Here is a 23,107-nt window from a genome sequence, read left to right on the forward strand (position 1 = left end):
TTGACCTAGCATGGACCCTCGGCTTTCAGGGATTGTATCCAGGTATAAGAGTATCAATACAAGGTTTCATTTGTCTGATCACGAGTATATAGTATTTATTTACACGCGCACACACGGAAACCTACCTGAACAATCCAGGTGACCTGAGGCAGGTCTAATCCTCGTGCTGCGACATCCTTTAAAAGTAATTTAAAAAAACCACAATTTTTAAAAACTGCTTACAAAATAAAGGCAGATACAATGCATTCAGAATGATTGATATTTGGGGAAATGCAGAGTTTCAGGCTGTGGGAGTTTTACATACTTTGTTTAAATAGAGACAGACAGAAAGTTTAAAACCAATGTTTATGAGTTAAACAAAAACAAAGTCGAAAAAGGGTTTTTACAAAACCAGAAATATTTTCATTATTCTGGGCCAGACCCTAGCAGATGTGAATATACCCACTTCACTGTAGTTATGCTGATTTATGCTAGCTGAGTCTTTGGCCCTTTAAATTCTATGGGAGAGATTCTGCCCCCCTCATGCTCGTGATGCCTTACTTCTTGATTGGTGCCACTGAAGAAAACGGAAGTGCTCAGACAGGAAGATACTATCCACTATGACTAAGGGTGGCAGTATGTAGCCCTCTGAAAACAATGTTACTGTTTGAATTTAAGCGTTCCAATGCAATGTTTGCAATCTGGACGTTTCAGCTTGTGCTAGTGCATGAGAACCTAAGAGTGGAAACCGACTTGCCTGAGTTTACTTTCCAAGCACCTGCTTCTTATTTAAAAGGCCAACAAGCACTTCAGTAGAGACCAAGACTTGCAGGGAGCAGGTGGGCTCCTCCAGAAGATGGGAGCTGATCTAGCCATTTGATTTACACTGAACGGGTTTTGATTTGGAGCAATAAAACTCAGCCCTGAAGAGAACAGTCTGAAACCCTGCCGCTGCTGGGAGAGTTATACGAAGCACTGGCTAGTGAACTGGCTTACCAATTTACAGAAGGACTTTTGAGTGAGATCCTTTGACATACCCACAGCCAGTGAAGATTACAAACAAACCTTTTCGAACAGGTCTTAAGGTTTAAATATTGCCCTCCAAAATAGCTTCAAAATCCCCATCCCTGATTTCCTGCAGAATCAGTATCATCCTTACACATTCCTTGGATTTAGCAATCGCCCCACTCAGTACAGTGGCAGTATGCAGATTTGCCTCTGCTGGGAAATGTTTTGGAACACATGTATCTTTCAGCTCATTGCAAAATAGAACACATTAAGAATGTAAGTAGGAGCCTAATGTGCTAAAAGTGTGTCAGCCGCCCACTGAAGTGTCTTCAAGCAACTCCCACGCATGTGAAAGACTAGGAAGCCAAAGTTCCAGCAGCAAAGGCCTTCCCATGAACGCCAGCCAGGTTACACTGTGGCTCCAAGTGAAGTCAAACAGGAGCCACTTTGCATAGAGACTACTTAGGGTATGTAGACACCTGCGGCTGGCCTGTGCCAGCAGACTCGGGCTCATGGGGCTTGCGCTGAGGGGCTGTTTAATTATGATGTCGTTGTTTGGGCTTGGGGCTGCAGCCCGAGCTCCGGCACCCTCCCACCTTGCAGGGCCATGGAGTCTGGATTCCAGCCTGTCCCCCAACGTCTACACTGCAATTAAACAGCCCCTTAGCCCAAGTCAGCTGGCACAGGCCAGCCGCGGGTGTCTAACTGCAGTGTAGACATACCCTTGGAAGTCAACACATCCTTTCGCCCTGAAGTGCTCATTATGAAACGGCTCACTCCTACAGTCAGATGAGCAGAGGTGCAAAAAGTCACATAAGAACATTAAAGCAAATAAATAGGGAGAAATCAATTTTGCAGCAGTACGGGAAGATCAGAGAGGTCAATACACCCTATTCCTCTGAACCTGTGTTCTCAAGCCCCAGGTTGAGAACCACTGCTGTAAACAGCATTATCCCCATTGTACATTTGGGAAAGCAGTCAGAAAAATGAAGAGGTTAATTCTTGTCCTAACAGAGAGTCAGGGGTAGGAGCTGGGATTAGAATTTAGGAGGAGTTCTAGGCTCCCAGACTCCTGCTCAGTTCATTAGGCCATGCTGCCTTCTCAGTATCAGCAGCAGGATTCAGTTTAGTTTGCTAATTACTAACATTTATTCTCTTGAGGATTATACCAGCCTTTTAAAATGAGGTCATGTGATTTACTGGTAATTGGAAAGCTCTGCAGTCCTTCAGAGATTCCTCAACATTAGCCCACGTGCGTCTCTTGTGGATCCTATTCCTATAAACTGCGTAGCGTGCAAGCAGCACAGGGCAGTTCGGTGGTAGAACTCTGAGCCTATTCGCCTTCTGCTGCTGGGACACCCCATATGCGATGAGATTCTTACTTCATAAACCTCCATAAAATACTCTTTGGGAATCTGCTCTGGGAAGGTACCAGACAGAGCTACAGAATCGCGGGGACAAATATCCCTTTTACAAGCACCAACTAGACTAGATGGTCACATTTAGCGGTTCTCAATGCTCCAGAGGTGACATCCTGGTATCAGTGAAGAAAAGTGAGGTTTAAATTTGATTTGACCAACTCCTTCAGTTCTGACCAGCTATTTGATTCCATTCTAAAGACCCAGTTAATAGAAGTGGGATTTACCACTTACAGCAGAGATATGAGAATGAGCTCTGACTAGCCCCAGTCCACTTTATAACTAGATACGCTGCCACACTCAGTGTGTCGAAGCACGCCAGGCACGGTACGATGCATGTCAGTAATGAACATGCTGATATCATCGCTAGTACAATTAGGGCCAGATTTGCACGTGGCCTCAAAGAAATTGCTGGTGCAAATATCAATAATTCCATCTCTACCCAGCTGATCTGAAACACAGCCAGGTAGCTATCACTTCACTACAAAGAGCCAGGCCTGCAACTCAGTGAGTGCAAAAAGGTGACCACAGTTATCTGTGGGCACAAGAACTGCTCCCGCAAAAACAGAAGCGGGGCCTGAAAATCTGGCTCTTAACTTCACATCTTTAGTGGAAACGATAGAGAACCAGAGATTACAGGTGAGAAAAGACTATTCTGCATTCATGAGGAAGTCCAGAGGATCTTCCATTTAATGCTCCCCTTAGTTTTTCCAAGGCACATGACAAAAGCGAGAAAATGCCCTTTGCAGCCTATCAACACCACTCCGTAATCAGCTGTAGGGATCCCTGCTGGCCCAAGCCAGGAGCTCCTCCTCCCACCTGGTGCCTGAGTGCACTGCCTCCACAGATCTCAACAGCAATGGGCCTTCCATCCGGGAGTGGGAGGAACATGGAGACTATTTTACAGGAACGATGTGAAAGGAACAGCGATAGAGCAAGGAGGAAAAAAACCGCAGAAGCCGTATACACGTGTTTCATCTGATCCCATCTGCAGCTAGACTGGAAGCCGCAGAAGGGCATGGCATCAGGATGTATCCAGCCGGGTGGACCACTGAAATTGTTGGAATTTCTGCTCTCACCGATTCTTGTCACCAGATTGTGTTAGTTGCCTGTGGCAGGGTGTGGGGTCAGGGAAGTGACTGAGGAAGCTAAACAAGGTGAATTGCCACAAAACATTACCGATGGACATGAAACTTTTGTTTGGGCCTCGGTCCACTTGGTCGTTCTTGTGCAACCTAATGACGGTGAAAGAAATCACTAAAGTCGCTTTTGAAAGACACTCAGTGGTGAGGTCTTGAAGATCCTGGGCTTGACAATTGGTTGCCTACATGAGGCCTAGAAGTACAGATGGAAGGCAGCTTGCTCAGGTGCCAGGCTGTCAGTTGGATTAAAATGACTCATTTATTTACCAAAGAACCTCACAAAGTGCTTTAGCTAACAGGGAGAGAGGGCCTAACAGCTCTCTGAGCTGGGGAAGGCGCTCTCGTGCTTACCCGGCCTGCCAAAAGTCATTACTGCTGAGTGTGGAAAGCCATCAGCAGGGTAGAGACCCCCACCGGCAGGGTGACAGATTGGGCTGCGTAATCAGAGGAGGAAGGAGAGAGCACAGAAGCTGTCAGAGGCGAAAGCTCTTGGCTGGGGCCGCCAGAAAACTGGCAAGATGAGTTAGTGTGACTGAATAAACAGCAAACAATCTCCAAATGATCTTTCCTCTCTCCCTGGAAGAGATGAACTTGTTTAAAAGGCACATCCCGAAGGAAGCTGCGCAGAACTTCAGCTGCAGGAAACCCTTGGAGAGTCATAGCCTCTTTATTCTTTGTTTGCCAGCCTACTTTGCATGGCAAAAAAAAAAAATTATATTATATTATATAAATAATGAAAGAAACAAAGCATCACAGGGACTGCCACCATGGAAAGATGAGTGAGAGAGACGCCGGAGTCACAGAGAAATAGGAAGGAAGAGGGATTTTTATTTTTCCACGGCTCTTTGTTAAGTAACAGAAGCCTGCGTTTAGTGAGCAAGACCTGGCACCTTATGGGTACAAAGCACGTAGAGGGCTTTCTAGTAAAGGGGCTGGGAACTCCCCCACGTGAAACATTTTCACGGCTAGTCAGGGAACGACAACTGTATAGAAGACACCGGCTGTCAGATAGAGCAATGAACTAGTAGGCAGGCACATTTCCTGGCTGCCCTGGGGACGTGCGTGTTAGGTGGCACCTGCAGTTCGGGAATAGTGCTAAGTGTCTCTCTTTCCCTAAGGTATTTATATGGCTCGCATTTTCCAGACGGGGCAGTGAGGCACAGAGAGAGACAAAGGGCTTGTCTGTGCGAACACTTAATTTGTGGTAAGCTGGGGTGTGACTTGACCCTGCACTAGTCCGCACATACTAAGGATCCATGTGGATCCTGCAGCTACACACTAAAAGCTCCTTTGTGTGCTTTAATCAACTCCCATTTCACGGTGGGGTAAGTCAAAGAGCACTAGGGAACCGTTAAGAGTGCAGCAGCAGGGTCCCCGTGGACAGTCAGCAGGCTAGTGCAAGGTAGATTTATACCCCGGCTTGCCACAAACTAAGTGTTCATACAGACAAGCCCTCTGTGACATCCTCAGGGTCGCAGAGGACGGCTGTAGTAGAAGAGAGAACAGAATCCAAGTCTCCAGAGTCCCAGGCTAGCACCCTAACCACTGGAGTATCTTCCTTTCTGTTCCCCTTCATCCTATTTATCTTCCCGTCTGTCCCCACCCTGTTCCCAAGAGCGGAGTATCTTGTAAAGGAGGTTGTCGTAGACTGCGTCTCCTCTCCCAATCCATCTTCCTGTTGAATGGTCTCTCCCAGGAGCAGGTGCCCAGCAAATTGCAGCAAATTGATTCATCTCTATCTCTTTGTCCAAGGCTCAGTCTCCTCCCTCTACTTCTACCTGGGAAGAAGGTAACCAAATCTTCCTGTTCTCTCCCTTCCCACCCAGCCCCGTTGCAGCAGGATCCTGTGAGCCCAAGGAACCAACACCAACTTCCCAGCTGTTTATAAAGGGTCCATGCTGAGTATAAATGTACTTAACTAAAGATCACCAGCCCAGAGACATACTCCTGCAGCCGCCTAGTCATGGCTTGAGACAAATGAACAAAGCAGGGCACAAACCAAGGAGCAGCTCCGGTTTATAAAACAGGCTAGTTCTCCAACTGCCTTTGTCTAGATTTGTGCTAAAGATGATCGCGGCACGTAGCTAGAAAGCAACAGGCTGGTTTAAGGAAGTAGAAAGCTTCACCCACCACCAACTGTTGTGCTCTTGTGTGATCCGGTAAAGCATCTACTATGCACTGCGGTTCTTAGATGTTGAGAATCACCCAGTTAAAACCTTGGCACAATGATTAGCAGGAGGAAGAGGGTTAAGCCACCAGCCTTTCATTTCTGTGGATTCTGGGTTCCAAACCTGGATCAAGTTCCAAGTGAAAAGGAATTTTCAAACCAGCCCTTTGTGCCATGTGATCGGCACAGAAGAGGTGGGGATGTATTGAAATTCAGGAATGAGGTGCATTTGCACAGCTGCACCGTGCTCATTATAATTCTCCCTAACTTCTGTGGATGGATTTTGCAGCTCACTCCCCTTGCACTTCATCCATCTACTTAAAGCAGATCTGAATTTGTGCATTGATGGGAGATGGAGGGACCAAAACTACAGACTTGATAACTTTGAACATATGCCACACAGAAAAGACAACATGTTTATGTTCCATCTGCACTTCTGCAGAAAACTGGAACAATATGTTGTTAGCAAACCTACATTTACTACCCATCAAACCTTCACACAGCCTTGCATGCTGCTTTCTAAATTGGGATTGGCCCATAATTACACGGTAATATGCTACTTCCCTGAAAATGCTTTTAATATAGAGCGCGAGCACAGATTCTAGTAAATAACAGTTATATAGTATTTAGCATTACCTAGGCTATGACTTCACTACCCGCCGCATTGGCGGGTAGTGATCGATCTATTGGGGATAGATTTATTGCGTCTTGTCTAGATGCGATAAATCAATCCCTGAAGCAACGCCTGTACTCCACCTCGGCAGGAGGAGTAAGCGGAGTTAACGGGGGAGCTGCCGTGGTCGACTCGCTGCCGTGAGGACGGCCAGGTAAGTCGAGATACTTCGACTTCAGCTACGCGAATAGCGTAGCTGAAGTTGCGTATCTTAGTTCGAACCCGCTTCCCCCCCCCACCCCATGTAGCCCAGGCCTTAGTATTAGTTTCAAAGTATTTTACAAACATCAGCGAATTAATAAGATTTACAGCCCTCCTCATGTCGCAGTAGATAAATATTATCTTGATATTATCGGGAAAACCGAGGCACAGTGACTCGATCAAGGTCAAGCAGCAAACGGAAGTGGGTTCCTCAGGCCAGGACTAGCATCAGATGGGCACATTTTGCAGGTGTCACAATCTGGGAGAAGCAACACTCTGAGTCAAAGGCTCCTCTATTCAGGCTTGGTAATCCCAGTGCAAACTATGGCTTTTACATACAATACATTAAACTACAAACCCCCACAAACCTGCCACCTTTTCCCTTTAAGAACAATATGTCACAGCAAAGAGTAATTTCAGAGCTGGAGAGGGTTTCTCAGCTCTAATTACTCCCGATCACTGTAATTTACAAGTTTGCCGTGTGTCGAAATCACCAAGATTCACACGTTTTCAGATCAACAGCTGCCACTATTAGAGAGCAAATCGTGCAGCCTTCTGCACCATTGCAGCAGGCTAGCTGTGGCACTGACCGGTCAGAAGCTAGAAGTGGAAGATGCCACATCTACACAAGGGTGCCAGCAAACTTTAGTAGAGCATGGCAATTTCCCTCCCCACCCTTGAAGGAAGCTTGAAGGGCAAGCCATGGATAGCAACAAAGCAAAACACAGTTATAATGAAGTAGTCCTCTGGTTGGTCTTCCCTTTAATCCCTGCATGTTTGTGTCTTTAACCTTGGGATAGTCATCAAGTCAGGACAGCTTTTCGTTTACTGCACATGTAGGGCAAGTTGCCACAAATGGACACATTTTCCAAGACATGCAGGTATACAGACACTTTACAGATGGTGCCTTACATGCAAGGATCATAAAGTAATTTACAAAGAGCGGTAAAGTTCCTATTCTACAAGCGAGGGAAACTACAGCATACAGCCGATAAATGCCTTTCCCCTAGAGAGTCAGGATTAGGTCAAGGTCTCCTATCACCAAGTCATCTGCTCTCCCACTCCCAGATCAAGACCCATATAGTCTTTTGCATGTTGTATGCTACGTTACCTACAGTGCAAAGTAGGATGCCTGTCTTGCATTGTAAGAACTCCTGGAACACTGCTGTCCTTTCCTGGAGGATAAAAAAAAACACAGCACATGTTTATACTCTGTTGTAAAGCAAATAACTAAAATTTAACAGTTTATGTTTGAACCCTCTTCATCGTCCATCATTTCTGTCCAGTTTCGAGAAGTGGGTGGAATTCTGTGGCTCCATCCCAGCACCTTAGGAGATTTGGAAGTGAGAAAAAAATCTATGGCAATAGTGGTGTCACTCCACACAGTAAAGATGATCACACCATCGAGGAAGGTGCAGCATCTGATGCTGGCCCAAATGCATATGCCCAGCTCAAGATGGCCAACATCCCAAGGGCCTGTGAAGACGCAGGCGGGAGGGTGATGTTAGTATGCTGAAAAGAATCACCTGTATCTGTGGGAAAAGGACCCACCAAAGAAGAAAACGGTAGTTTACGTTGGACTAGAACAGAGGGGGGCAAAGTACGGCCCACAGGCCACATCCGGCCCGCAGGACCCCTCCCTCTGGCCCCCGAGCTCCTGCCAGGGAGCGGGGTCAGGACAGGCTTGCAAAGGAGCCAGCTCAACTCCCCAGCAGCGTGGTGAGCGGGGCGGAGGCTAGCCCCTGGCCCCTCCCATTCTGCTCCCCTCCCTCCCTCACAGTCACAGTTCCCCCAGCACCTTGGCAGCATGGCTGCAGCTCCGGCCGGGTGGCACGGCTACAGCGGCCAGATCTGGTGCTCCAGGGCGGCATGGTCAGGGGGAGTTCAGGGGGTGGGGGGAGGCAAGGAGCAGGAGGGCTTGCATGGGGGTGGTCAAGGAGCCTGGACCCTGCTGCTGGGGAAAGGGGCAGAGCAAACCAGGGCCCCCTTCCACCTCCAGCATGCTTGGCCCCTGTCCCCAGCAGCCAAGCCCAGACAGGAAGCAAGCCTTGCCCGACTGCCAGGAAGAGCAGCCAAACGAGTAGGGGAAATGCACAGGGAAAGGACTGAGCCCCCCTGAGTCCCCCAACCCCAGAGGTAATGTGGGGTGGGGAGAGCAGGGAAGGTTGGATGGGGGGGGGCCCAGGGGAGCGGTCAGGGGGTGGGGAGCAAGGGGGGTTGGATGGGGGTGGGAGTTCCTGGGGGCTGGAATGGGGGTGGGGGCCAGGCTATGCCTTGCTGTTTGGGGTGGCATAGCCGCCCTCAGCCTTCCCTACCTGGCCCTCCATACAATTTCTGTACCCGATGTAGTCCTAGGGCCAAAAAGTTTGCCCACCCCTGGACTAGAAGGAGGCAGGTCTAGTTGCTGGCTTAGATATAACTCTGCCTGGGAGACTCTATGAGGTTCCCCCTAGCGATCAAGTTGGGTTAAAGCACTGTGACAGTGAAAAAAAAAAAATCACTGCTTTCCTCTCCCCCAATCCATGCAGCACTCACATCTTGGAGGGCTTAAGTATCAGAATCATCAACTGCTGAGCTGAATGAAACATTTTCTCGAACCCACTCTAAAGCGAGACCCTCCCTGCCATTCCCCCATCATCATCCCCAGGAAGACACTCACATGTGGGGAAGCAGCTTAGCCTTGTCACCATGGCCTGGGCCATATACACTGAATTGTCACCAGAGACGTCTCTCACCCTAACAGAGCTTGGAACACGGGCTCATCTGACATCACCTCGCACAGCTCTGCCAAGACCCGACACAGCTCCACCAATTCACCTCCAGCTCTACCTGCAGAACCTTTTGCTATTCCAGCCCTGGGACTTTCCTGAACAGACACTGTTTATTGCATCCAACCACACTGTAATTTCTTGTGAAATAAAAAGGGACTTTGACTTACATCACCCCATCAAACCCACATGAGGCAATCCTTGAACCCAGGTCTCCAGAGGCAAAAAGCGAATGCTTTAATTTACTGTACCACCTGGTCTCCACCACCTCTCCTCTCTGCTCAGCTGAGGGAAGTCAGTGAACATGTCCCAATCTACTTTCCTGAGTTGTCTTAGATCTCACCCTTTCCATTTCTCTAGCTCAGGCTCTCTCTAGCCTCAAGAATATCACATGTCTCTTTGGTATCTATTGGCAGCAGGTTTTTCCCCCACAAGGTATCCTTGCCCTCACTCTCCAAGCCTTGCTCCAACTCCAATCCCTATCAATATAGGTCTATTTCTAGCAGGGGGCTAGATGAAAGAGGCATCTATGGAATCTTTACCCATTTGTGCCCTGGCTGGACGCATCATTCTGCTCCGAGGAAGGACACTAGCAGCCTGGGCCTCCCTGACATGCCCAACCTTCTCCCAACAAAAACGGAAGAAAAGAACGCATTGCATCTTGTTGACACTGACAGCAGCCGTGCTCAGCAGTACCATATGGGATCCACAATTTAGCTCCATTAATGCTCTTAATTTGAAGACATCAAGCACTAATTACACACTGGGTACTAAAAAGGCAAAACCCTTCCCTTGATGCCAGCTACTTAGTGGCGTTCTGTTGCCTTAACAGCTGGTCGGGGTAGAGTCGGACCAGACCAGGCCTGCTTGCTCTCAGGCGGGCAGGCTGAAGGAAGGCCAGCATACAGGACAGCGAAACACATGTTCCTGGTCTTGGCAGGATGGGAATGAGCGAGAGAAACAATGGCTCTTCACCTCTTGCCTCATCAAATGAGCACTGTTCATTTGCCATCTCTGCCTTGCTGCTCAGGGCAGGGCAGTGACTCTCCCCCTGGGAGAGGGGCAGGGAGAGGGTTGCTGACTTTTCAGAGACAATGGCTCACACGTTTCACTCTCCTACTAAGAGAGAATGAACATTCACAGCAGAAACTGACACGCTTCTCCTGGCCTCTCACTTCCTTCTGGATCAAATCTTATTCTAATCAGCTGGTCAGCGAGGCCCTGCATATCCAACACCAACACACCAGTCGCTTTTGTTAGGTGATCTTTCGTTGGGTTGCTGTAATACAATCCCCTGCCAGACAACTCCCTCCCACGGGACTGTTCTTTGCAGCCAAAGCCACTCTGCTCAGCTCCAAAATAATGGGGCCAGCAATTTGTTAGCTGATACACTGGCTGACCGAGTCCTGAATGTTATTCATAATAAATGTTATTTTATACGATTATTTCCTTTGCTAGTCAGAGAACTTTCCTGCCTAGCTCAGAAAGCTGAAAATGTAGGCTCACGAAGGGGCAATGGTTTAAGTTTGTCCACTGGGGAACATTGTGTGACTGCATCAGCGCACTGAAACAACAGCACAGCTTTGCCGTAGCGCTTCGCGGGCGTGGATCACTCTGCGTATTAATGCATGGGGAAACCGAAGGCCCCACAAGGTGAAACAACTCACCCAAAGTCACACAATGGATCATTGGCCGAGTCCGGTATAGAAGCCAGGTCTCCAGACTCCCATACCTGTGCCCTAACTGCTGGACCATGTTGCCACACTTAAGAGGGCTGACCAAGGCTGGAATCAGAAGAGGAGGAGAAGGAAGAGGAAGTTTCTGCTACAAGACAGCATCTGTAGACCCCTTCACCAGTGTTCTGTTCACACCATGTGATCCCTTGGGTATAAAGAACCCATAACATGCCTAGAAGCACAGCTGCATAGATTCAACAGCACAGTGAGTGACCAATTTCCAGTCCTAGCACCATGTACCAGAGGGGATGATGATATTGACCTCCTTTGTAAAGTGCTTCGAGAGCCACCGATCAAAGGGGCGATATAAAAGCGAGGTATTCGTATTATTATGATGTATCAGTTTTACCCCAGTCACGTAACTGGAATGTGGTTGTAGAACAAAACAGAGGATGTGAAAAAACTTTTCCTGTGGGGGAGGAGATTAGGGTGGAGGGGCAAATGAGGACAGTCCTCAGCCCATTCCACTTTTAATACACTCTTCAGTGGTACTCACCTCCTGTTCCATGTTGCCGTGTAGTCGCAGGAACTTCAAGTGTGAAGAGGGGAGCGGCAAACGTTCAGGTTCTTCAGCCTTTTGGCCTCCCAGCAGGATTTTCAGGAGGAGCTTGTGGTGGAACTCCACTTGCTCACAGCTGGAGAAAAAAACGATCATCTTGTGGCGTTTTTCAAACTGCAGGGAGAACAAGAACACACACACGGCCATGTTTATAAGCCTCTGACGATTCTCTGAGCCCCCAATGACCTCAATTTCTAATACATCCGAAGACAGACCAATTAAAAATGTTGGCACATAAACTGGCTGCTAAAAACAAAAGTTCACATCCCACACACAGGAGCCTCCCGGCTGAGCTAGGAAGACAGAGGGGAACAGCTCACGCTGGTGCCCTGCACACTCCACTGGCTCCTAGTTCACTTCTGAACACAGATCAAAGTCCTAGATATAAGCCACATGGCCCTTGATGGCCTAGGACCAGGCAATGCCCCTATCTGAGACAGCTGTATGCCACTGGAACACTACAGCTGACAGAGCCTAGGCTGGGCTCCTCGGGTGCTGAAATAAGGGATTTCTCAGTGGAAGGCCCCTAGTTCCACAACTCCTGACCAGAGGAAGTTAGACTGAGCCCAAGTCTGACCTTCATCAGAACACAATGCAATTTAGGTATTCGTGTTTCCAAACGGGGGTGGGTGTGTGTGTGTGTACACCATATATGTAGAGCTGGCCCTCAACCCCAGAGCCCTTGAAAACACACACACAAGAGTTGGATTCAGTGGAAGTTTAGCCCAAGGAAGGAGCTCAGGATTTGGTTCACAGACAAAATCAGGCTACCATGGAATGACTTCAGCCATTGGGTTTTATGCAGCAGAACACAATCCCATCTGCTACTCGCTTTCATTTTCAGTTGCATGACCCTATAGAAAAATAGGAGGCAGAAATGCTCATGAGCCACTTCATTCCAATCAGGTGTGAATACAACACAGATGGAGCCTCACCTTGCACTTCCCCAGGATAAAAGCTGCTAGGGTGACAAGCCGCAGTTTGCTGGGAACCAGCACCACATGCTGTTTGAGTTTTTCCGGTATGGCAAAGCCTTCCTCTACCATGCGGGCTGGTGAACACATGGCTTCCTGCTCTGGTGTGGTTCTGTCCCAGGTTTCATCCACAATGGCAATGCTCACTGGATCATGCAAACTGATATCGGCCAACCTCGTTACTCCTGCACCAAACAAAATCCATTACACACAAAGCAGAAGCTTCTCTGAAAGTAAACTGTAGGAAATTGTTCCGCTTTGTCTCCCTGAGTATTAGTGTAGTAGAGTAAACATGTGCACCTCAAGAGCAAGGCATGCTGGTCTACAGGAGAAGCCGGGGGTGCAGTAGCACCCCCAGCATCCCTAGTTCCACCAACTATGTCTATAGAATCATAGAATATCAGGGTTGGAAGAGACCTCAGGAGGTCATCTAGTCCAACCCCTGCTCAAAGCAGGACCACTCCCCAATTTATAACTTACCCTCTGTGAGCGTGGCTGAGAGCAGGACATTCTGCCGCCTCTCACTCTCTGCATTTAAAGCATTGAGTATCACGGTCACATCCTTCTCAAAGCCCATGTCCAGGATCCTGCAAATAAGATGGAGAGCACAGAAGACATTATGGGAAGAGAGAGGAAAAGAGAAGGAAGAGAAGGCTCAAGGTTACATGAGCCAATTAGGAACATAGGATGGGCCATAGTGGATTAGACAAGTGGCCTGTCTAGTCCCGTACCCTATCTCCAACAGTGGCCAGCACCAGATGTGTCAGAAGGTGCAAGAATCCCTGTAATGGACAACTGTAGAATAACCTGCCCAGAGGGAAACGTCATCCAAACCCCAGGCACTAAGTGGTTGGTTTATGCCCTGGAGCATTATGGTTTAGATCTCTTATTTTTAAAATGTTGAATACATTATCTAATGTAGCTGTAGAGGTTCTCGTTATCCATGTCAAATGTCTAAACACTTAAAAGTTTACCTGTCAGCCTCATCCATAATCAGCCACTGAATACGACGGAAGTGAATGCACTTTGTGGACTTGATGTGATCAACCAGGCGGCCAGGAGTTGAAATGAGAATATTTATTCCTTTACGTAATCTGTTCAAATTAAATTAAATAAAGAGTTCACAGTTTATCCTTAATCTGGTAATAGCAGTGATCTGGACTTGGGAACTGGAGCCCGCAGAGTACAGGGGAGAAATCCCATCCCCACTACAGTCAATGCCAGAACTCTCATTGACTTCAGTGGGGCCAGGATTTCACTCTAGTTCTTTAAAGAGAAGATGCTTCACACAGCTAAAAAGCAACCAAGGACAACTAATCCCTAGTTTGCAAGAGATGCATCTGAGTTTTCAGCTTTACTCTGCAGAAGTGCCCATTCTTGGATAGCAGCATGCGTATTATCATATAATAGCTCACTTCACTCTTCAGGTTATCTACTACACTAGCTCTTCATTTCCATCATTAATATAAATAATACATGGCACTAATATGGAGTTTTCTATCTTCAAAATGCTGTACAAATACAGCTAATTAATGCAACCCACTGCGAGACAGGCCAATATTTTAATCTCCATTTTACACAGGCAGGGTTAAATAACTTTCCCAAGGCCACAAAGTGAGCCAATATCAGAGATTAAAACACAGGCATTCCTGGCTCTCAAGTCTTGTCCTCATAAATGCAGGGGGTTTTCCTATGTCAGTGACAAATTTAGATAATGGGGGTTTGAGGCTATCGTGTGCATAAATATATGTGCACACACGCAAACACAATTTGCTTATATATAAACAATAATATAAAAATACAGATATCCACACACCCCCTATATCTGGGTAGACTGATTTAAATCATCACTGTTAATCATGACTTAAATCAGAAAGCAGGAAACCTAAATTTAAAGAATTGATTTTAAATCTTCTCTTGCATTTGTACCTTTTAGTTATTTTCCTTAGAATGAATTTTTTTTTAACTGGTTGGTAATGATTAAAATATAGCTTTTACACTAAATTTGGTACTTGTTTTTGCTAACCAGGAGGATACACTGTATCTATACACATTTACTTTAGCAATTTTATAGCTGGACATACATTTCATTGAATTTTACATGGTTTATAATGTTAGCTAATGGCAAGCGATGCATTTCTTATTTACTAGATGATAATTTCTGATTTTTTTCAAGCCGCATTTGGATGTAAACTGGAATTCAATTAAAATTGCACAAAACCAGCATTTTAAATTTGTGCTGGATGTACCAGAAAAAAAAGCAAGTTTATCAAAACAAGCTCTGCATTTAAAACTGGTTTCTAAAACAAAGGAAATATTAACTGTAGTTAGTGAACGGATGGATTATTTCTGATCAGCATAGGCCAGACTTTCAAAGGTATGTAGGCACTGTACCGAGACACGCTCTGTCCCCGTACTCTGATGCCCCAGAAACTTCTCAGACTCTGTGCAGTAAGAGGCAACTTCATGTGATTTATTTACATTCCCATCACCAACCCCAACACAATCTTGTGCAGCAAATTTTTTTACAGCGCTTCGTCACCTTTAGCCCTTTCCCACAGGGCTAGGGAGGAACAGAGATCTCCCTTACTTGAGCTCTCGGAACACACCAGCCTCAGCTAGCCCAGGCCCTCTCTCCACTACTTCCTCTCTGTGCCTTTCTTATAGATGGGCTAATTGGTTCATCAGCCTTCCCAGTTAATTATCTTACATATCCCCACTCAGCCTTGTGTGGGGGAGAAGGGCTGATGGTACATAAGTGATCAGAGTGCTGGCTCATCTTTAGCTCCCAGCACTGCCAAAGGCACCTAAAGATGCAGATAGGTGCATCGTAGGATTTTCAAAAGTGCCGACACAGGTTGGGCACCTAATTCCCATTGACATCAATGGGAGTTGAAATTAAAGAGAATTAGCACCCAGCCTGCTTTGGCACTTCTGAAAACCCCAAAAGGCACTTATCAGCATCATTAAGGCCAAAAGTATAACTGGGTTCAAAATAGAATTAGGTAAGTTCCTAGAGGATAGGTCCGTCTATGGCTATTAACCAAGATAGCTAAGCCTCTGACTGCCAGATGCTGGGATTGGATGACAGGGTATAGATCATTCAGTAATTGCTCTGTTCTGTTCATTCCCTCTGAAGCATCTGGCATTGGTCACTGTCAGAAGACAGGATACTGGGCTACATGGACCATTGGTCTGACCCAGGATGGCCATTCTTATGTAATATCTTTGAACATCTGACACCACATCCTTCAAACGTTTAGAATTAGTAGACCTCTTTGTCTTCCACCTGGTTTTTATTCATAGATTGGAGGAGAAAACCAGCTTTCCTACCTTTTCAACTCCCAATCAGCTTCCCAACTTTGAATGAACTAATTCAAATGAAGAAAACATTCCCTCTGCACATACTTTTAGTTTCAGTTTAAGTAGCAATTAAGGCAAAAGCTTTTCTGCACAACACAATCTGGAAATACTTCCATTTCGAAAAAATGTAAATACCAGCATTTGCTTCATTAGAAAGACGGACAATAATACGGATACTTAATGTCGAACATGGCTGTGACATTTATAAGTTTGAATGGATCACAAAAAATTAAATGCATTTTCTTCTTGATTTTATATATAATTTGAAAAGCAGCATTAACTCACTCAGAGTTGAGGAGGGCTCAGTGAAGCATCATATTTTTAAAATGTTATTTAAATGATTTTAATCGCTTACAGCAAATTTAACCATAGAAGGTTCATTAAAAAAATAATTTAAATGAAAAAAAAAAAAAAGTTTTGATTTTTAACCACACAAGGTGTATATGTATGTATTAGAACTGGCAAAAAAAATTTCCAATGGAAAGGATTTCCATTGGAAAATGCCTTTTCATCTAAATCAAAACTTTCTGTGGGAAAGTGCTGATTTTTGAGGAAATTTTGAAAAAAATTAAAATGAAAGGTTTCGATAATGTCGAAAAGTTCCATTTTGACTTCTTCATAATAGAACACTTCAATTTTTTGTTTTTAAATTTATTTTACATGATAAATTACAACATAAAACTAAAAAAGTCAAAATCAAAACAAACAACATTTGAAAATTGTTTTGCAGAATATTTAGAAAATCTTTGGTTTTGTTCCGATTCAGAACTAAAACAAATGTCAAAATCATGGAATTTCCCACTAAATGGAAATGTTGGTTCCCACACAGCTCTTATATATGTAATATCCACTCATGCAAGAACACTGTTTAGGATTATTTGCTTACAATTAAATAAAAAGGGTGAGATTTTAACAGTAGGGGGAAAAAATCCAGCTGTTATCTCCATGACAAATACATTCCTGTTTCAGACAGTGCTGTAGACTAAGCAAATATAGGTGTTTGTCAGAGGAAGAAAAACACTGACTTCGACAGGGGTCATCTCATCAGAAGGCTCATCAACATTTTAAAACTAGAGCTAACTGAGGGAGGCGAATGCTCCCTGCTGACCCAGTCACTAGTTCTGTGTAAGATCGGGGGGGGGGAGGGGGGGTCACCCCTTGATCAAGCCACAAGCATCTCTCCCAATAAAAAGGCATTCTCAGCAATAGAAACAGATGAAAGGATACAAGTAGAACCCAAAAATAATTTTAAGAAATTGGCTTCCTACCTGGCTTTTTCAGACTTCCTCTTTTCTCCCCCCATTAGCACGCCAGGCACAATCCAGGTAAATGGCTACAGTGGGGGTAAACCAAGACCTATATGAAGTAGTCTTAAGAAGAGGCCTGATACTAATCCAAAACTGATTTTTCTTGACAAAAAGATAGGCAACTCAGATTTATAGCTGTGTTTCTGATTTGATCTAACAGATGCAGCCCACATGCACTGTACTACCTGCAGCTAAATATCAGTGGTAAATTTAATTCTAGCTATTTAACTTGCTTCTAATGTTGTTTGGGAAGATGGAAATACAATCATTTTTGCATCGCTTCCAATAGTATAATAAGTCTCCCCCTCCTCCCTGTGTAACCTAAATGATCAAAGACAATTTGCGATTCTATTTCTTCCTGTTGCCTTTTAAGCAAAATCTTCCTATAGCCAAGCAAAATATAAAGAAACATAATAAAGATCCTTTATATAGGTTTGTTATTGGGCTAATAAAGGCTCCCAAGGTGAAATACCAGCTCCACTGAAGTCAATAGGAGTTCTGTCATTGATGTCAATGGGGTCCTAATCTCCAGCAGAATAGAGCGAAGCCCAGTTTTTAACAGTTGAAAACAAAATACGGACCCCCTCCACCTCATTCAAGAGGGGGCTTGGAAGAAAGATGGAACATAAGTTTTAACACGGTACATAATTAACCACAAGATATGTAAAGGCCAGGACACTGCTCAGCTTGTGACATGCCATGTAGGAATACAAGAACTCCCCTAACGGAGCGGGCCATTGGACCATCTAGTCCAGCATACCATCGCCAATAATTTATTACATTTAAACTTGTAATAAATTAAATAAATAAATAATATTTTAAAAGGAGTGTATCCAAGGTTCTAGGTGCCCTAACAAACACAATAAAATCCCAGCAGCATTAATATTTTCAACAGGAATTCAGCCAGCTCCTTACAGAAATGTCTTTCCACCCCTTCATCATTATGGGAAGCCCTTACAAAAACCCGATCAAAGAAATTAGCTATACCAGGAAATGTAGGCCTCACCAACACTACAAATTTTACCACACTGGGCCATCATACCATAACAAAGCAGTGGCCATGACTGTATTTTAACCAGGTTTAGTCTTGCTTGTGTGGATATTACCTGTTACACATAAGAAAGAAGAAAACAAGAGTGCAAGTCCAATTTTCCCCTCCTCATTGAAATGTCACCTTTACCTGCTCTAGATCTTGATGGAATGCAATTGGCCAATGTTAAAAGGAAGACTTGAATTTAATATCAAAGATCTTTTAATTATGACATTTAATTACAAAGAAAAAATGACTAAAATATTTTTAAAATGTCTTTAGTATAATTTTTTTAAAAAAAACACCTTGACAGTAGGGTGATGGGGTAGGACTTGGGAAACCAGCTGGCTGCATGGGAAGGCAGAGACTAAGGCCTCGAGCTTGCAAATGCTTATTCATAGGCATAACTTTACCACTGGCCGTCGTCCCATTGAAATCAATGGAACTACTCACGGAAGTAAAGTTCAACATATGAGTAAGTGTTTGTAGGACCATTGCCTAAAGCTGTTGTGAGGGGCGTTCTATTATTCTTACCGTCATTTTCTTTGGGTTAATTTAACCAAATTAAAAAAAAAAAAAAAAAGTACCAACACAACACTTTGCAAGTCTCAAATTTCCGCACACATTCAAGAGGCCCTCTGATTCCCTGAGGCCCATTTTACTACATCAGAGCCTTCTTTGTCTAACATCAGTCTGAGTCCAGTGGTATCTGTCCCGGTAAGAGTTCCCATTCAGAGACATGGAAATTCTGAAGCAGTGGTAGGCATCTCTAAAAACAAAACATTGCAACAAATCTATTTTTAATATCTACTACTCTTCTTTAACAAATATGTATTTAGCTCCCTAGGGTATTAGAAAGAATCATCACAGCAGTCACTGAATAGTTGAAAACATCTAATAGGGAAAATCAAGCTTAAATGTGCTCAGCTTTCCCTTGAACGTTAAAAACAAAGTGAACTGGTTTTATTCTTTACTTTAAGGACTAGATATCCTGTTAGGCACAGAGTCCCCTCAACTCCCTATTGCGCTTAGGGGAAGTGACGATGCTTAGCATCTCATAGCAAAAGGCTCGGGAAGGAGTGAAAAGGAAATAAAGAATGAAATCCTTACCTTCAGCAATTTCTGGACTGTATCAAAGCTCTGTAGGGCTAGCTGCAGATATCAACAGATGGAAAATAAAGTTTTATGGAAGTCTGACACGTCCGTACTAGAAGGATAGCTTCACAAAATTTATATCAAATTTTGATTTTTCTGCAGACTCGTAAAAACTGGTGATGTATGTTGGTGATGAATTCTAAATATCTTTATTAAATAAAAAAATATACCCCACCCAGTATCCTATCAATTAAACAGTCAGCAAAAAGGAAGAAACCTCTATTTGCTTTGGACCTATACAAAAACAATGTCTTGTGCTCCCTCTGCTGGTTCAAATTAATAAACACTGTTCTCAGAGCTGTGCACATTTCCGTTGACATCTTTGGTGATGCTGATGCACAAGAAAGAAACTATCCAAGGCATGCTGGGTTTTCCTTCACTAAAACCAGTGTGGGATAATATGGAATGTCTTCCAGGAGAAAACTGTTAGAGAAAGGGAGTGTAAACCATGGGTTAAAGCAGTGGACTGGCAGCCAGCACTTGTGGGTTGCATTCCCAGCACTGCCACTGACTCAGTGTGCGACCGAGGACATGCCATGTGACCTTTCTGCAACTTCATTTCCCCACCTGCAAAGTGGGGATAACATTTACCAAGCACACGTTGCACATGTATATGAGTGAGGCTTATTTATGTGGGTAAAATGATTTGAATTCCTCTGACGAAACGTGGGCAAGTGCTAAATATTATTTATTTGCCAAACTTTCAAAGAGGCCATTACAAACCCTGGAAAGTAAAAATAATACCAATTGTAATCACAGACTAACTTTATAAATGTACTCAACAGCAACCCTTTAATCCATTTTATGAACATGCTTAGTATTTATGCAGCATCCTGGGGAAGCAGAAAGTTTGCCATTGTAAAAAATTTAAAATAGCTTCAGAGCCTTCTCCCTTCCCAGAATTGAGCTGAGATACTGCAATGCAGGTTGCATAAAACATTGTGCCCAAAACTAGTTACCTGTGATCAATTCTCCACATGGAAGTTATTAGCGTTTGATATGGAAAACATTGATACTCTGCTCTGAAATTGCCTTTGTAAGGCAAATAAAATAAATCAAACAAGAGCTCAGAGAACAAACAAACTCTTGGTTTGCGTATACATTCACTGATGGATTTGAAAAGGGGCTTTAAAAATCAACAGGAATGTCTGTATAAACTGTTGCGTTTGCAGCACTGATTTTACTCAAACTCTCCCTTCCCATGCTAGACAAATTTCTCCCTTCCTATGTATTAAGCCAAGGAGCTTCCAGTGTTGCCACCAATTCTTAAACACAAGGGGAAACTTGGATGTTTCTCCCCAGCTTACTTCTGTATGGCACTGAAGGCAAGAGAAAACATTTCATACTGACAGCAAATATTCTTACTGGAAGGGGAAGATTTGAGTGAAGGATTGGAAAGGAGAGAAGAGATGAACCACCAAACTGTCCCACTGGGCATCCCAAATCTCTCACTCTTAAATGCTTACTTTTTGTTAAATTAAAGATGACAGGGAGACTTTGATAGAAGGGAACACATGAGGTACAGAACTGAAATCAAGATTGGACTGCCTCTCTTTATAGTTCACCACTAACTGGTAACATGCCAGCTGATCATATGGGATATCCCATGAAGAAACATTTCCATGTGGGGGATCTGGAGACCATGTGGGCCAAAGATCACCACTGGTAGTTGTGGGCACACCTCCACTCCCTGCAATGGAGTCGCAAATGCTTATGCCAGGAGTGAATTCGGCCAATAATTCCTCCTGGCAATGACACGAGCCACGAATCTCTACCTGAAAATCTACCCCTCGGCACTGGAATAAAATCAAGGATATCCCTAAAAGATCACAGAGCAAGAACTAGTGCAAGCACTGCCATGCTGAAAGTTGTTATAATGTAACTTAGGATGGAAATTAGAGCGTAGGGCAGGAGGCACTGAACTCTCCTGCACTTGAAAGTTTTCATGTAAACTTCTCACTAGCTAAGACATCTCACGAGCACTCTTGAGCTTGCCAAGAGCCCAAACCTGCTCCTACTGGAATCAACGGTCAGATACTCAGGGCCTGAGAAAGTAACAAGAACCACAACTCTAAAATGCCTGCATGAACCTTAGAAAAAAGGTGACTTAACTTACCTCTCTTGTTGGAACTAATATAAGTGCATAAGGCCCATCACTGCGCTGCAAATAGAAGAGACAGGGTACCATTGAGCAGAATGCACCATGAACTCAGAGAATCATAGAAGACAAAGGTGGCTATTCGCTCATGAAATCAATCCTACTAAGGTTCAAGACAGAATTGTCCCCCTCACTGCATTGCCCAGTCCAGTTTGAAATGACTCAAAGCAATGGAGATTCCATCACTTTCCTTAAGGCTTCTAGTGAATTTCTACTAGACGGCAGAGCTCCGTTAGGAAGTTGTTCCCTGATATTCAACCTACATTTGTTTTTGCACAGTGTCATTCCATTACTCCTACTTATAATCATAAACAAATCTTTTTTCCTTCCCTGGTGCTAACAACCTTTAAATGTTAGCAGAGGATGGTCTTCTCTTTTTTGCACTGTGAAATCCACCATGCTGATCATGTAGCTAAGATTTTATTATGTTACACACACCTGTTATATAAGATCTATACAATTTCACATATTATTTCTTAGTCTGCAGAAATACACTAATATTTGATGCACAGAAACAATTAGACACACAAGAGACAGATAGTGACAACCCAGGCTGTTCTGCAATTATTTCAACCCATAAACAATTTCAGAACAAATCCCCCTTGTCACATCCTAAAGAGGCACAAAACAGGAGGAGAGATCTGCAGCACCATCCCCTGGGTCAACATGATGATCTGAATGGAGAGAGGCTGTTGAAATATATGGAGGCCAGGACGTGAAGAGGAGAAAGCATACCAGGAACCTGCCTTTGCAAGTCTCTGGACCTCCACCCTAGTTCTGAGCCACTGCCATGCTTTGAAGCTAGCCTCCCGGCATGCACTGACCACTCCCACCAGGGTTTGAAAAACCACGGAGAGGGAGCTACTGCTGCTCCTAGAAGTGTCAACCTCCAAATGCTTTAAGCATGGCAACTCTTGATGGACTTGAGAGGGAACGTATAAGATAAAGCAGCTGTTCCCCGACTCTTCCCACTTCAGGAACATGGAGCCAGGCTCTATTGCTGCAGAAAGGAAAGAGGTAGCTGTGCAGGAGTGGTGGAGGACATCTGCCATGTAACCACCTTTCCCACTACACAGATATTTCCCTTCCCCTACTCCCCACCTTAAGATTTTGGCCCATTCATCCACCCTCTGTGCTACATTAAGTGTAGGGGAACATACAGCCCTTAATATTTTTCTTATATTGCTTTTATATTTACAGAGTACGAGGGTCATGTAGGCCAAATTCCAAAATGTCATAACTAAATAGGGAGAGAGATTGCTTAACCATCATAACAGGAAGAGACACTACTGACCTCAGTGCACCAGCTGTAGTTTATTTTTATTGCTTTGAAAATAAAAGAGAGCACACTTATTTCTATGGTACATACCTGTATTTTTGACTTCATCCCCTGCAAGGACTGTACAAGGGGGATGCCATAGGCAAGAGTTTTACCTTAGTAAGAAAAACAACAAGATGTTTATGTCATT

At 44.5% G+C, this 23,107-nt stretch overlaps 1 protein-coding gene across 1 annotated transcript in view; it reads right to left on the reverse strand.

Annotated features, from left to right (window-relative positions):
* Positions 1-23,107, reverse strand: part of DDX31 (DEAD-box helicase 31) — a 68,697-nt gene that overhangs the window by 38,529 nt on the left and 7,061 nt on the right. Inside the window, exons 6-15 of the mRNA XM_077836047.1 lie at positions 23,008-23,072; positions 21,597-21,641; positions 19,436-19,477; positions 17,257-17,321; positions 13,600-13,719; positions 13,106-13,212; positions 12,587-12,810; positions 11,589-11,765; positions 7,704-7,763; positions 126-176 (exon numbers count right to left, since the gene is read on the reverse strand). Coding sequence (XP_077692173.1) covers positions 126-176; positions 7,704-7,763; positions 11,589-11,765; positions 12,587-12,810; positions 13,106-13,212; positions 13,600-13,719; positions 17,257-17,321; positions 19,436-19,477; positions 21,597-21,641; positions 23,008-23,072 — 956 coding nt within the window. The remainder of the gene's footprint in view (positions 1-125; positions 177-7,703; positions 7,764-11,588; positions 11,766-12,586; positions 12,811-13,105; positions 13,213-13,599; positions 13,720-17,256; positions 17,322-19,435; positions 19,478-21,596; positions 21,642-23,007; positions 23,073-23,107) is intronic.

This window comes from Eretmochelys imbricata, chromosome 16 (assembly GCF_965152235.1).
Source record: "Eretmochelys imbricata isolate rEreImb1 chromosome 16, rEreImb1.hap1, whole genome shotgun sequence".
NCBI lineage: Eukaryota > Metazoa > Chordata > Testudines > Cheloniidae > Eretmochelys > Eretmochelys imbricata.